Below are 13,631 nucleotides of genomic sequence, written 5' to 3'. Positions count from 1 at the left end.
TCTTTTTGTTTGTTTAAGTATGGGGGGATTGTTTGGGTTTTTCTCCTTTAAATGACAATGGTTTGTAAACTAGTCTAGTCTTTAGTTAAATTTTGTTTTCATCAAGATGTATGCTCAGAAAATTTTGTCACACTGTAACAATGGGTATGAGCTCCCAGCAACTAAAAGAAAGTTGTCTAAAACATTCAAGGTATCTCAATGTTCTCAAAAATTCAAGGCAATCATTATCACCATCGAGAAATGCCATCTCTTTTACCTCTGTTCAACAGATTACATTTAATTAACGGACAAAGCTATTAAACACCTTTATGTGATAACCTGAAAGTTAATCATTTATTTACTTTGTTAGTTATTGCATCGAGTTCAATAATGCATCCTGGTCGAGCAGTAGATTGTTGGCTCACAATGTTAAACACTTCCCCAATAAGTTTCTGAAACAGAGCAAAATGAGCAGTTAGTGTATTTTTGACGCTTTAATTTTCCTTGTTGGCATAAACTGTAACAGACTTCTTCCTGTTGTCATTTGGGCAATAATGTGTTTATCAAGACATTTTCACTGTTGTGAGTCTGTTGCTATTCATGGGGATAGCACATCAGGTTTTACGGAAATTTTGTTTATTTAAAGATTTACCTTCTTATAACATATCTTGGTGTTTGTGCCATAAGAAACTCAAACTGCTTCACTTTTGTCACAACATGTTAAAAAATACATCAGTACAGCCTGTATATAAACTGAAGGTTCTTGATTTTTGGTGGAGTATTCACAGTCATTGCTCCTAGAACAGATTCCTCAAACTGATCTGAATACTGACAGGCTCTGTCTTGCAGGATAACCGTCTGCTAATGTTTAGAGACAGCTGCAAAACACATAATTATGCAAGGTGTAATGCATAATATCCTATACAGGGAATAGCGCAAAAATTATACAGAACTAAGTGAAGACAAACTACAGCGGGGGAAAAGTTACCTAAATAAATTTTACTTTAATACTTTCAAGTCATTGTTACATAAAACTTACAGATGATTCGGGGTCAGATAATTCATCTAGAAGTTTTCGTGCATCTACAACAGCTTGATAGAGTCTCAAGTCTTTGCCATCAGATGCAACAAAGCAAGCGCTAGCAGAGTTGCAGTATGTACCTAATAGCAAACACAAGAAATTCATAATTAAAGAAAGAAATGGCAGTCAGATGGCATCAGGCAGTCCATTACAATCCACTTCACATTACCTAAATATGTTTCTAATCTCATTTTTCATAAAGTTCTGAAGCAAAAAACCTAAGCAAATATGTGCATTAAAACACCATTATTTGATCTTAGATCTCCTTCTGCTCAGAAAAGTTGAATAATCTAAGCAGAGTTCATAGACGTTTACAAACATTGTTCACACGTGCAAAAACCAGTACGTAGTACCTAGGGAATGGTGCCACTCCTACAACGGGTACGTTCTCCTCACTGTCACCTCTAAGGAGGTGCTCGGAAAGGCTAACTCTAGTTTCCCTCGGTTGTCAGAGACCATTTAGAGTAGGAATCTAAGGAAAACTGTTCAGAAAACCTGTATTAGCTATAGCTTTTTTCCTTGTTTACTGTCTTTAGGCTCTTTGGATAAAATTAATGAATACAAATACTCCCTTCTACCCTCCTGTTAGAAGTGCAGAGAGACACATATACCTGAGGGATGGATTTAATAAGCATATTTATGAATTTTGAAGAATTGCCCTAAGGCGTTGCACATCAGGTGTTTTACTGCCTAACCTCAGAAAAAGTCTTGTTGCAGTTCTGTAAAGTTAATATTGTCTATTTCTTTCAAAATAATCTGTGTTCTAACAGGGCTTTTGTAAACCACTGATAGCCTGAAGAATTTCAGTATTTTTTCAGGATATTCTAAGGAGAGTTCTTAGCCAGCATGTTGTTGGTGTATTTTTCTAGCAGAAATTAGAACTATGAAAATATGCTACTCTCTCTGGGAAACTTAGTGGCCGAAACCCAGCTGCAGTATTATCGTGTGGGAAATTATATCTCTACTAGCCTTGTTTGATTGAGTCTAACCAAAACAGTAACCACGTGGGGGCTAACCCCTTTTATCCAATTATAGTGCTTTAAGAGATGTGTGCTGTCTGTGTAACAGAGACACTATCCAATCACCATGGAGCTAGTCGGGTGAACAAGAGTCTATAAATTGGGATGTAATGTAAACAATAAACGGGTCTCGCTACACACCATATTGGCGTATGAGCGATTCGTTCCGCTCCAGCCGAGAGCTCCGTGGGTCACGACACGTTAGAAGATTTCATTACTATAAATTTTGGATGAAAATCTTTCCCAATAATTCAGAGGTTCAACTGGCCCAAATACTAGTTCTGTTCAACCTACTGCCTCCTGCAGCTGTATGTGGCCATCAACCCAGATGCTTAAGTCAGCAGAACCTCTGCATTATTAGTACCATTTCAATGCAAGGAACACTCAGGGAAGCTGCCTAAAGCACTGAGGGAAGAGATCGGCTTGTTCTTTGTGAGAGTGATGGTTGCTTACTCATACAAAGAAGTTACTGATGCACAGTTACTAAAGACACACTCAGACCAGATGAAATGTTGTGAAGTAGCTTGGCTTCAAATGAATTAAAAAAAATCTTAATTTGCATAATACATGGAAATTGCTGAAAAGTTAATACACTCCAAATACAACAATTAATTAATAATTCATTTTACAATACTTAATAATTAATCTTACAATAATTAATTTTAACGAACTAATTCTATGACTTACAGTGTTAACTGTACACGGAACCATGCTAAGCATACTCACCAAGGCAATAGCTGGGAATAAGGGTTGGGAGCCAGGCTACGTTAGAGAAAGCGGAGGTGTGAAGAGAGTTAATTCGCGCCAATTCAGATACTCCTCCAGTGTACGATAAAGGCCCTATAGGGTCTACACGCCACAGAATCAGCTCACTGTAGATTGCATTGGGGTCATGGAATGTACGTGTTGCTGCATTTTTAAGTTGCTGCCTAGAAGAACCTTTTACATGTTTAATCGGATCCATTACTCTGTTTATCGTGTCAGAGTCCCAGGAGCTGTCAGATTCAGGAGTTAACAGAGCATTATGATGAGAAGATGTTAGCAGTAATGGCAAAACAGAGTGGCAGGCTAGATCATTGAGATGAAAACGGTGACCGCAGTACCTAAATTTATGTGATACAGTTAGCACTGTAGTGAAAGCTGATTTATCAGCAAAAGTAACTGCCCACTGATTTAGAGAGCCATCTATATGTTTTGAAATCATCATTACTACGGGAGAAATTATATTCACATTTGCACTGTCCTGGGCAAAGCTTGGTCCCTTATTTGCTAGAGTCTTATCTGGAAAGTCCGTTGTCGTCTTATGCACAGCATTACTGTTATCTTTTACAAAGAGAGGGCAAGCATACATCATAATATTTTTGCTAAGGGAACTAGCATCTCCTGATGGAAAAGCAACAGGAATCCTAGAAGAAAATGAAACCTGTAAAAAAAAAAACAAAAAACAAAACATCAGAATATAACAACCACAACTTAAGTCTGAAAAAACGTTAAGCTATTTCACATGAAATACTTATAATTAAATTAATACTGATGTTCAGAACTAAAAGAAAGGACATAACGGTTGTTGATAAGGATCATAAATAATAAAACCATTTCAAATATACAATACCTGAACTTGTCGAAAGATGCCTGGAGTATATTCATCTAAGTATTTCACATGCCACACCAGAAAGGTACCATCAATAGGATGGATAGTAAAAAGCATATCTGGATTTCTGTTCCATTCAGTTAGGAGCAACTCTATTTTCCGATCTAACAGAACTGTTGGAAGAGGCATGCGTGGGCCTGCTAGTAGAGATGTTTTGGGGCTTCCCTCTCTTTCTCCATCTTCGTGTTCTGAAGAACCTGTACCAGTTCCCGTCTCTGATTCTCTATCTATAGACAAGTCTGCAACAGAAAAAGAAACGTGCCTTTTTATCTATTGCAAAGATTTCCCTATCAGTTTCTGTTCAAAACGACACAGCATTTTTTAATCTGCTAAGAGTACTTTCTGATAAAAACGTTCATGCGCCTTGAGGGTAGAAACATCTATCTTCAGTCTGTCTGTACACAAATATGAGGCTCTGGCCTTGGCTATTGCTTCTAACTATGCAATGTAAGTAGAAATAAACACAACTGTAAAATTCCAGATACTTAAAGTAATGGCCTGCCTAAGATTATTCCGGTCAACTATATAAACCTGCACATTTAATATGAATGCTGGTTCCAAATTAATGTGGGGCTTTTCTGTATTTAGAACCGAATCATGAAATAGGTAGTAAGCGATGACAGATGAAGTAGTATGTATTGCAGGTCCAGTAAGAATTACCACACGCTTTACTGCATTGTTAATCTAGATTTGAAGAACCTAAACATTACCAATGAGACAATGTACATCAGTCTACTGTCAATAATTGGTCTTATTGGTTTCTGTAGGCAGATTTTTGTTTTTACACGTTCTTACTGGCCAAGTGTCCCTCCCACAGCAGTGCACAGTATTTCTGGCAGGATATGTTTTCCCATTGTTCATTTCAAAATACGTCTCTCCATTCCTTTGTGAGCAGCTACCTGGGATGATCAGCTGAGCTAAGGTTTAAGATGTAAATCTTACCAGGGTTGGAAACAGTGCAGTTGCAATAAAATGAAGCTATGACCAACCCTTCTTTAAGCTTGGCATACAATGGTATGTCATTACTGACCATCAGATTGTAAGGTTCTGAGAGCAGGTCTTCGTCTAATTTCACAGCTCAGTAGAGTATATCCAAAATGGAAATGAAAGACAGAAGTTCTCTTTTTTCCACAATTTTACTACTGTGTTCTAACAGAAAGTACATCATTGACTTTTACGCCTACAATTACAGCGGCCAGTATTTCACCTGTAAAAGTCTATTTATTTCAGGTCAGTGATAAAATGAAGAACTCTTGTGCTAAATAATCGCATTACTTATTGCATGACTGTGCTTCAAAATATTTCTTGTGCTCCATATCTCAGTATTACTAACCATGATCTAATTTCATACGTAAACCTCTTTCTTTTTCTTCTGTTTCTTCTTCCTCTTCAACCTCAACATCAAAATCTTGTTCTAGTTGTTGTTCAGAAATTTTTCTTAGATGTTGCATAAATACTTCAATAGAGGATGTAAAATTAAATTCTTTATTATTCAACCAGTGAACCACGAAGCCTCCATTTCCTTCATCTACATTAAAAGCTGTTCCAGCCAAGACTGATGGAATATCTGTGGACATTTTTAAACAAATAGAAAACCTGTATATTAAACTGCTCATCTCTTTTATATATATACACACACACTCACACACACATATACACAGATTTCTTAATGAAGATATTTAACTTATTTTAGGTGTCGGTAAGATTAGATAAGGTAAGATGCAGATTGAGTTTCTACATGCAACTGTAATTAAAAAAAATTAAAGATATTTTAACATCAATAAATTTACAAGAAAATTGATTCTTATGTGAATGGTGAATGATACGCAACAGTTCTAATTACTTAATTTCCTATGTTGTAGTGTTGTCATTTCACGTACAGATTTTAGGTAAGGCACATGATTGCTCTTTAATCTTTTCCTTGTTTAAAATATTCTGCATTCTATAAAAAAGCAGCTGGTTTGCACACAAAAAATCTGATAAAGATTTTTTTTTCCATTCACTATATATTCTGTAGGATGCAAATACTCCATTCATCATACAGTAACTGCCTCCCCAAACCCAACAATCAAACACCAAGCAGACTTGAAATTTAGGTTTCTTTTGCTTTCTGATGTGCAAAGATGAATTTAATCGGCTTTTAAAAGTGCTGAAGGTATTCAGAATAAATTCAGCCTCATCTGTCCTACAAAGCTCAATGCCAAGTAACAGACGTGAAATAACAGTCTTCCTACAAATTCCCAGTCTGAGTACACGGCAAATTACTGTATATGCAGATACATTATTACAGTTTCGTAACGGGTTGTATTTCACCTGTATTAGGGTTGATACTTGCTGCTATATGGAAATGTCCGAGTGCATTTGCGTGATGTGAAATGTGACGCTGAACTTCGTGAGTACCCTGTTGATCTGGCAGTGCATCTGTGTGGGTAACAAGAACCGAAGATCTCCTTTGTCCTTTTCTCATATTTTTCAAATGGTGAATTGTCTGGTACAGTTATAAAAAATAAATTAAAAATACTAAAAAACTGTAAGGTAAAATACCACACTTACATAAAGCCTGAAGATTTTGTTCTTCCTTCTACCTAAGAATTGAAGACTAATTTCAAAATATTATTTTAAATAGATTTCCACAGAGATTAGAAACACTTATGTCCATCAGTTCTGGCCAAAGGCAAAGCTCTCCTAAAAGTCTTCTGAAAGTTCCTCTAATATCCGCTTCATCAACACCACAAAAATACACACTATTTTGTGTAACATTCATAAACAAGATTACAATAATTTTAAAGCAGTAACCTTTCCAATATAATTTTATAATGAATTATTTGTGTGTAACTGAAAAATGCCGACCGCACAAGGAGAGCACAGCTGATTCAACATCCCACGGCATACTTAGTTCCACTCTCTGTATTTGTTGATGGTCACGATATGCAAGAAGAAAAAACTTGGTCTGATTGTAATAGTCTACAAATGAATGGTGGGGTGGTTGGGGTTTCTTTTGTGGTTTTTTTTTTCTTTTATATTGAGAAGTTTTCTCTTACTGTAAACTTGATAGACTTGGTATGACTGCTACTGAAATTTACAGTCCTGTAATACTACCTTTTGGAAAAGCAATTATCAAATCAGGTAACTAAAAATTAAGAGTTTATTTACTGCTTACACTGTTCTCATAACTACAGACTTTCAGACCCAATCAGAATGAAACCATCACTTACTAGTCCATAATAAACATTGTCTCTTCCCATCACTATTAGTTAGCTATAGAAAAAGCAGATTGAGTTTTAAGAACGTGGAGCTCGAGTGCAGAGTTGCAAAGTCTCACACTTCTTCAATGTTTAGGAACAGACTTCAAAAACTGTTATGAAAGAATTCAGACTATTCTGTTATGTTTATAAGAACTAGATAATACACATTCTTTGAGTTCTACATCCTTTAAATATTTAAGTTTTAAGAATCTTGAAATAAAATATTGACAGAGTAAGTATTTACTTGTACCTCTAGTGCTTGCTGTATTTTGTCCTTTTGCTTTCCAGATTGCGAGATGGTGCTGCTAATGCTGGAAGTGCTAGTTTCACAGATCTGCTCACCGAGAAGAGTATCTTCTGGTAACAACGTCTCTGCCCACAGCCGGCAGATGCCGTCAAGACATGATGTGAGTAACACATTACAGACTAAACCCCTAATAACAGATATAACACCGTTACTTGGACACAGCAGAAATTAGGGGAGTATACAAGTATTGAGTAATTATTATTTCATCCAAATTTCTGCTTCTCCCCTAACTAAAGGTTTTATATCAGGAGTGTTTTTTGACATGTCAATAAACCCATAGATTATTGGCAAAAGTACGTGTGAATATGGAATGGTTTTTATTTGATAAATGAAAGTCATTATAGAACTGAAGTTATGAAACTGCCTAAATGATCTGACTTGCCAGACTATGTGAAGAATGCATAAATTTTACTAAATAATGAAAAGTTAAATTGAACAACTAATTAAAAATCAATATATACACAAGGCACGGAAAATAGCTTACTAGATGCTAATCATTTAAACTCATTTTTTATTTCCTATGTCATAGCACCCTTTGGTGAAGACGAAGCTGTACATCCATGCTTCCTGACACAACTGAGAAGGCGCTAAAGTTCACACCAAATTTTAGAAAAAAATCTCACCAGTTAACAAGACTACCACTATTGTACTAGGTAATACAGAAGTTTATGGGAAGATATTGATGTGTTTTATTTCTTGGAAGTATAAGCAAAGAAATCTGATCATGTTCCTGATGGCCAAACTTTAAGCAGTGTTAAAGAATACTTGGTCAAAGGCTTGCTTGTTTTTTTAAATACAGAAACTTTCGAACCTGGGCATGTACTTGCTGATGTTACGCCATGAAAATCCTGTCACTGCTCGAGGATGCGCCAAATAAACAAATGAGAAGTGGACAGCCCCTGAGCATTTTTTCTTTCCTTCATTCTCTTGGGGCAGAAGAGATGACTTCCAACCAGTCATAGGATACCAAACCTTCAAGAGGCAGTCATCCTAGTAAGGAAATAAAAAACCACAGGGTTAGCTAGCTATAGTTTCAATGTCACAAAAAGAAAATCCCAAAGAAGAAGGAAACTGCTGTTCTGGTATCTTTCAGGAAAACATCCCCAGATTTCAAGACTTGCTGCTGGAGTGAAGATACAGAATAAAGTAAATAAATGAATAAATTACAAACCTCTGAGACTGTAGATAAAAATAGTATTGCCTGACAAGCATCAAGAAGTACATTAACTGACCACAGATTCTGCACGAAGGAAGGCTGACAGGCAGCCCTGTTAAGAATTATGATCAAAGCTCTGTATCTCACGACACAACTAACACAGAGCTGTCCTACAGACAGAAAATGACTTCTGGAACCATCTGCCTCATCTGCTTAGTCAAATTCTTAGCTATATAAAAGTATATTCACAGGAAATAGAAATATGGAATGAAGCAAATATTTTGATAATTTTCTAACCACAGTGTTCTAAATGTAATATTAAAGTGTTGTATGTTTTCATAAAACAATGCAGCTCATGATTCATTTGTCCTCTTTAATAAGTGTAAGAAAACAAAGGTTCCTAAAATTCATCTTGTTGTTCAACCAACATTAAGTGCAAGTAATAAATGCTTTCCTCTCCCGACTTGAAAACCAAAGGGAATCACTCAAGTGAGAGGGTGACATTAAAGAAAATTAATTGAAAACTTAGTTTGAATAGCAATTTGACAAAAAATACGGCAAACTGGAACCCAGAATTTATTTAACAGAAAAATCTTTTCTAATTTATCCACCGAGGTGTGCAAATTATACCATTTTAAACGTGTGTGTGTTCCATCATAATTTATTTCTAAGAGAAGTAGAAAAATATGCTTATTCCTATTGGAATGTTCACCTGATATACTTTATTTAAAATACATATATATAGAAGTCTCTGTCACTGTCACTGTATTGCCAGGTTGATTCTCAAGTATTCAGTAAGAGTACACAGTTAAATCCAATTTCTTGTTGCTGAAATTCAGGAGATTACACGCAAGTACAGCATTACACGAGATAATTTAACTGAGCTCAGACTACAATAGAGTATATGGTCCAGGGCTATTCTCTATTACTTATTTACTTTTGCCATGTTTTGCATTTGTTTGACAAACACTCACTTATTATTCTTTTTTTGTCCTTACCTTCCCAGCTGTCGCGAAGTATTCACCATCAGGAGACCATGCCATCAAATGTACTGATACTGCAGTCCTAAAGAACATGAGGGTAAAGTTTCAAGTTGTAAGTACAGTCCATTTATTCTATAGTATTATTGCATATGTATACAGTTGACTAAGTATCACTCTTCATTCTTAAACAAAATATATTAGTATTCTACAGTTGTTGCTTTAAGCGTACTTTAGAAATACCAGAAGCATAGAAAGTATTCCTACAACAAAATAAAATATTTAATATTTTCACAGTTTTACAGCAAAACAGCCCATAAACTAAACTGTTTTAAAGTATGGCAAGCCTAGGCTAGATCCAGTGAGGTCACAGAAGTGAAGGTTATCCCACCTGCTCCTCTACTCCCAGTGAAGCCAAGGCAGACAGTTGGAAGAAACGAAAATCTTTCAGATAATTTGTGATACTATTTGTCTGTGACTACAGCTTATGGGTCAGCTGTCCGAAAGGGGAAAGCAGCCTATACAGTGCTTTGTGGGCACGAAATCTAAAATGGCTTCAAAAAAGTAAAGAGAAAACAGGTTCACGGGCAGTTGTTTCCCAAGTCTGCATATATATAGAAAGGGCTGATGATGAAGCACTTCTGTAACACGAATCTCAAATGAAGCTGGTCAGAGATAGTTTCAGGGTCCGCTTCCGAAGATCCAGGAAGCAGCTCTCATCTTTATCAGTGTAGTATATCTGCCTGCTACTGCTCCTCTCTTCAGTCTCATCCAGTATCTCAGCACTACTTCCAAAGATGAGAAAACAGGGATAATTTTTATACATTGCCAGCGCATTAGTTTGGGTAAGCCTTTGACTAGGTCATCCAGCAATAGGTCACTTGAAAAAGCGAGGAACTTTTGTTCAGAGTTATCTTACATTATTTGAATTTTATGGTATTTTAAGCTGATTTAAGAGCACATTTTAAAGCATAATTTTGAAAAGAAGATAAGGTGGATATATGAGATGGCATTGCAATTTGTCTTAAAATAAAAGTTATCTCACGCACTTGCACTGCCAGATACATTTCCAGTCGTTTAGAACAGGGAGAACTTTATCATCTTTGATCTGATTGTCAGCATCACTATCTTCATCTTCTTCTAGAATGTCACTAGATGGAGGAGCCCACAACTGCAAAAAGTCAGTTGCTGTCAGCAGCCTGTTACCTGAAAGTGAATAATTTCAAAGCTTTGAAACCAAGATGATGCATGTTTATTGAAGGATTAAGCCTGTCGTCATATTTTGTTGAGAAATATTCAAAACCAGTTGAAAACTCAACTTAAAAGAGTCCATTTTAAATATGATAGGGTATTCAATTGTATTATACAGCTGTTTTAATGAAAACATCTTGAACTCGCAACACCTTTTAAGAAGGAACATTAAGGGGGTTTTGGTGACTTCCAATGATAAATCATATTTAATAGTGACTGTTGCAGATGCTAAATAGCCGTTCACATCTCAAATAAATACATGTTGTTAGAAATCTTATAAATATCTGTGTCCAGGTACATTGCTGACTTTAATTTTGATAAAATTCTATCCAGATTATTATTAGTGGTAATTTAAGTCAGTTCACAACTCAACACCGTGTTCCCAAACCAAGACCTTGCAGAAGAGACTCAAACACTTGGCACAGCATCTTCACAAATGCTAACTGTAGCCTCACATTTTATGCAACACTGTCTGAGAACAGACAATGTAAAATTTCCATATCTCTCACTTTATTACAATAAAAAAGTAAATTGCATTTAAGTTCTCCTAACTACAAATATTGAACAAATACTTTACAAACTTCACGTTACCTTGAGGATCCCATGCCAGGTTGTAAGTCATAGAACTGAGGAAGAATTGCCCAGTTTTAAGCCACTGACACTTTAGTTGCTGTAGTTTAAAAACAGTAAAAGATTCTCACAACAACAGCAAAATACAAAGGTATTGGTATTTATTTCTTTATGAAATTGCTATTAAGCCTGATGCAAAAACATTCAGGACCCAGTGGTAGATTGCTGAATCTAGTTTTAATAATTTCTTTAATTGTTTTATTAAAAAAACCCGCATAGCAGAGTGCCCTGCAAATCAGATCTGTCACATATAAATGCATCTGCAGATGACTCTATACTAGTTAGCTCATACATTTCTAACAATGTAAGGGATGGCAGTATGGATGCAACAAAGATTGTGAAACCTGCTTGAAAACATAATGCTTGAGTGCTCAGCCATGGCTGTGCTGTTAAAACAAGCCTGGGGACACGTACACAACTTTAAGTCGTATTTCTGTACCACAGATCTAATGACCTCTTCAAGTTAAAGAAACACCTGCTTGTCACCATGTCATTCTAGAATGAGATTCAAGAACAAGATGTAGTGGCAAATTTAGGAGTGCAGTCCCCAGCTCAGTTCATGCAGTGGAAGATTCTCCCCATCCAACTGTATTACGGATGGTGGACGATGTTTATCCAGTAGTCTTTTGTGTGCCAATGCGATATAATAATAACTGGCAGACAGACTTTTGCCTCAGTTCTAAGAGCCTAAACCAAATTACAATAATGAAATACATACTTACACTATTTCTTTTATGAGAATTTATACCAAGTGGTTCAAAAATGCAAACAGCATTTCCATATGATGCTGCAATCTGGAAAAAAAAATATCAGAAGACTCAAAAAGTAAGGTTAGGAGGTAAGTGTAACTGCTCCTTAGTATTCCAAAATATCTAAAGAATTTTCAGTTCTTCTTCTATGTGCAGTTGCTCAAGAAAAGTGAAATTAATGCAAATGTCATTAATTGTGTTGTAGGAAGTTGAGAAATACATCCTTCTGAACAATCCCATGTTTAAGATTTTAACTCTAAGTAGGGAAGACGTCTTGTTTAGTGGGATAAACACTGCCAATCAGATCTAATACATTATTCTAGGGTAACTGCTGTTAACACCTAAGGGAAAGCTGATGCCTTCACTCCTGCTTTCATTCTATTTCACAGCTAACTGATAAATTGTTAGTGCTGGGGCCTCTGTGAGCTCCCAGATTCCATTTGGTACTACCAAGTAATAATTAAGAGAAATAGGAGGACATGTAATTAGATCTTGAACAGAATTTTGAGGAGAGCCAAACAGAAAATGGAGACACAGAAGTACTTATACCACTGAACTTCTCAATTTCTTTCCCTCACTTATTTCACAGAAACCTCTATACACAAAATGGTCTTTATTAGGAATTTATCTGGTCACATTCCTAACATTCATATGCTTATAAGTACTTCTGACTATCTTTAAAATTCCTTTTTCTTCCTACCAAGATTTTAAAAAGAAAAACCGTTTAAATTCTTCCCATTCAGGATCTAGTTTCCTCAATACAGAAATGACGTAGAAGTTTCACAACATTTATTACAAAATCTTATTTCCTCTTTGAGCAGAAGGTAGTGGTGGGGGAAGGCTGCAACAACACACTCCCAAAGAAAAGAGCAGACTGTAAGTTTGGGGTCCTGAGTGCAGAACCTCACAGGGGGTCTTGGAGCTCTTGCAGGGAGCAAGAGCTGGAATCTGTGCAGCTGGAATCTCTCTTCCAGCCTGCTGGGAACTGCCCTGCTGCAGCGCAGGGGCCTGGCCAGTTAAACCTCCCCAGGTCCTCACTAGGGCTTTCTCAATACCACAACAGTTTTTAGCCAGATAATAGTAGTAGGATGGTGACAACCGACAAAATCTGCTCGGTGCACTACCACAACTCAGAGAAAGTAGTTTTTCCTCATCAGTCTGGACTGTTTCTTCAGCATTGTTCAGGGATTAAAGACAAAACACACAGCCAGTCCAGGGGCCGTGCAGTTATGACAGGTCAGACCCTAGCACTTCTAAACACAGTAAACATGCCTAAGCTTCTCTGAAAAATAAAGTAAGTCTAATTCATGACTTTACAGGAGACACAAACACACACATGCGCATGTGCGTATATGTATGTATAGATGGTTGATTTATCCGTGTCTTCTTTAGCTAGATGAAAGTATATAATAATGGAGATGATAACAGTAATTTTAGTACCATTCCAGTTCTGATACTATGCTGTCACAAATATATATTTCCACATTTTGTAAAACCTGTTATTGCAGGTCATGGAAAGGGATATAAACCATTGTTACAAGCTGCCTCCTGCTTCCACTAACACCCCCACCCCCACACCCCCC

The 13,631-nt window shown here is 36.5% G+C and overlaps 1 protein-coding gene across 3 annotated transcripts in view; it reads right to left on the bottom strand.

Annotated features, from left to right (window-relative positions):
• DMXL2 (Dmx-like 2) overlaps window positions 1-13,631 on the bottom strand; it is a 42,553-nt gene that overhangs the window by 28,506 nt on the left and 416 nt on the right. For all 3 annotated transcript variants that reach the window (XM_010146116.1, XM_010146117.1, XM_010146118.1), the window contains exons 2-13: window positions 12,022-12,093; window positions 11,261-11,339; window positions 10,468-10,624; window positions 9,437-9,503; window positions 8,094-8,272; window positions 7,226-7,409; window positions 6,044-6,218; window positions 5,064-5,297; window positions 3,692-3,969; window positions 2,806-3,502; window positions 1,019-1,140; window positions 342-431 (exon numbers count right to left, since the gene is read on the bottom strand). In XM_010146116.1, the coding sequence (XP_010144418.1) occupies window positions 342-431; window positions 1,019-1,140; window positions 2,806-3,502; window positions 3,692-3,969; window positions 5,064-5,297; window positions 6,044-6,218; window positions 7,226-7,409; window positions 8,094-8,272; window positions 9,437-9,503; window positions 10,468-10,624; window positions 11,261-11,291 (2,214 nt within the window). In that variant the 5' untranslated portion in view covers window positions 11,292-11,339; window positions 12,022-12,093. The remainder of the gene's footprint in view (window positions 1-341; window positions 432-1,018; window positions 1,141-2,805; window positions 3,503-3,691; window positions 3,970-5,063; window positions 5,298-6,043; window positions 6,219-7,225; window positions 7,410-8,093; window positions 8,273-9,436; window positions 9,504-10,467; window positions 10,625-11,260; window positions 11,340-12,021; window positions 12,094-13,631) is intronic.

The sequence above is a fragment of the Buceros rhinoceros genome, unplaced genomic scaffold, assembly GCF_000710305.1.
Source record: "Buceros rhinoceros silvestris isolate BGI_N320 unplaced genomic scaffold, ASM71030v1 scaffold7272, whole genome shotgun sequence".
Classification (NCBI taxonomy): domain Eukaryota; kingdom Metazoa; phylum Chordata; class Aves; order Bucerotiformes; family Bucerotidae; genus Buceros; species Buceros rhinoceros.
Note: the sequence above shows the minus strand (reverse complement) of the source record. Positions and strands in the feature narration are given on the sequence as shown.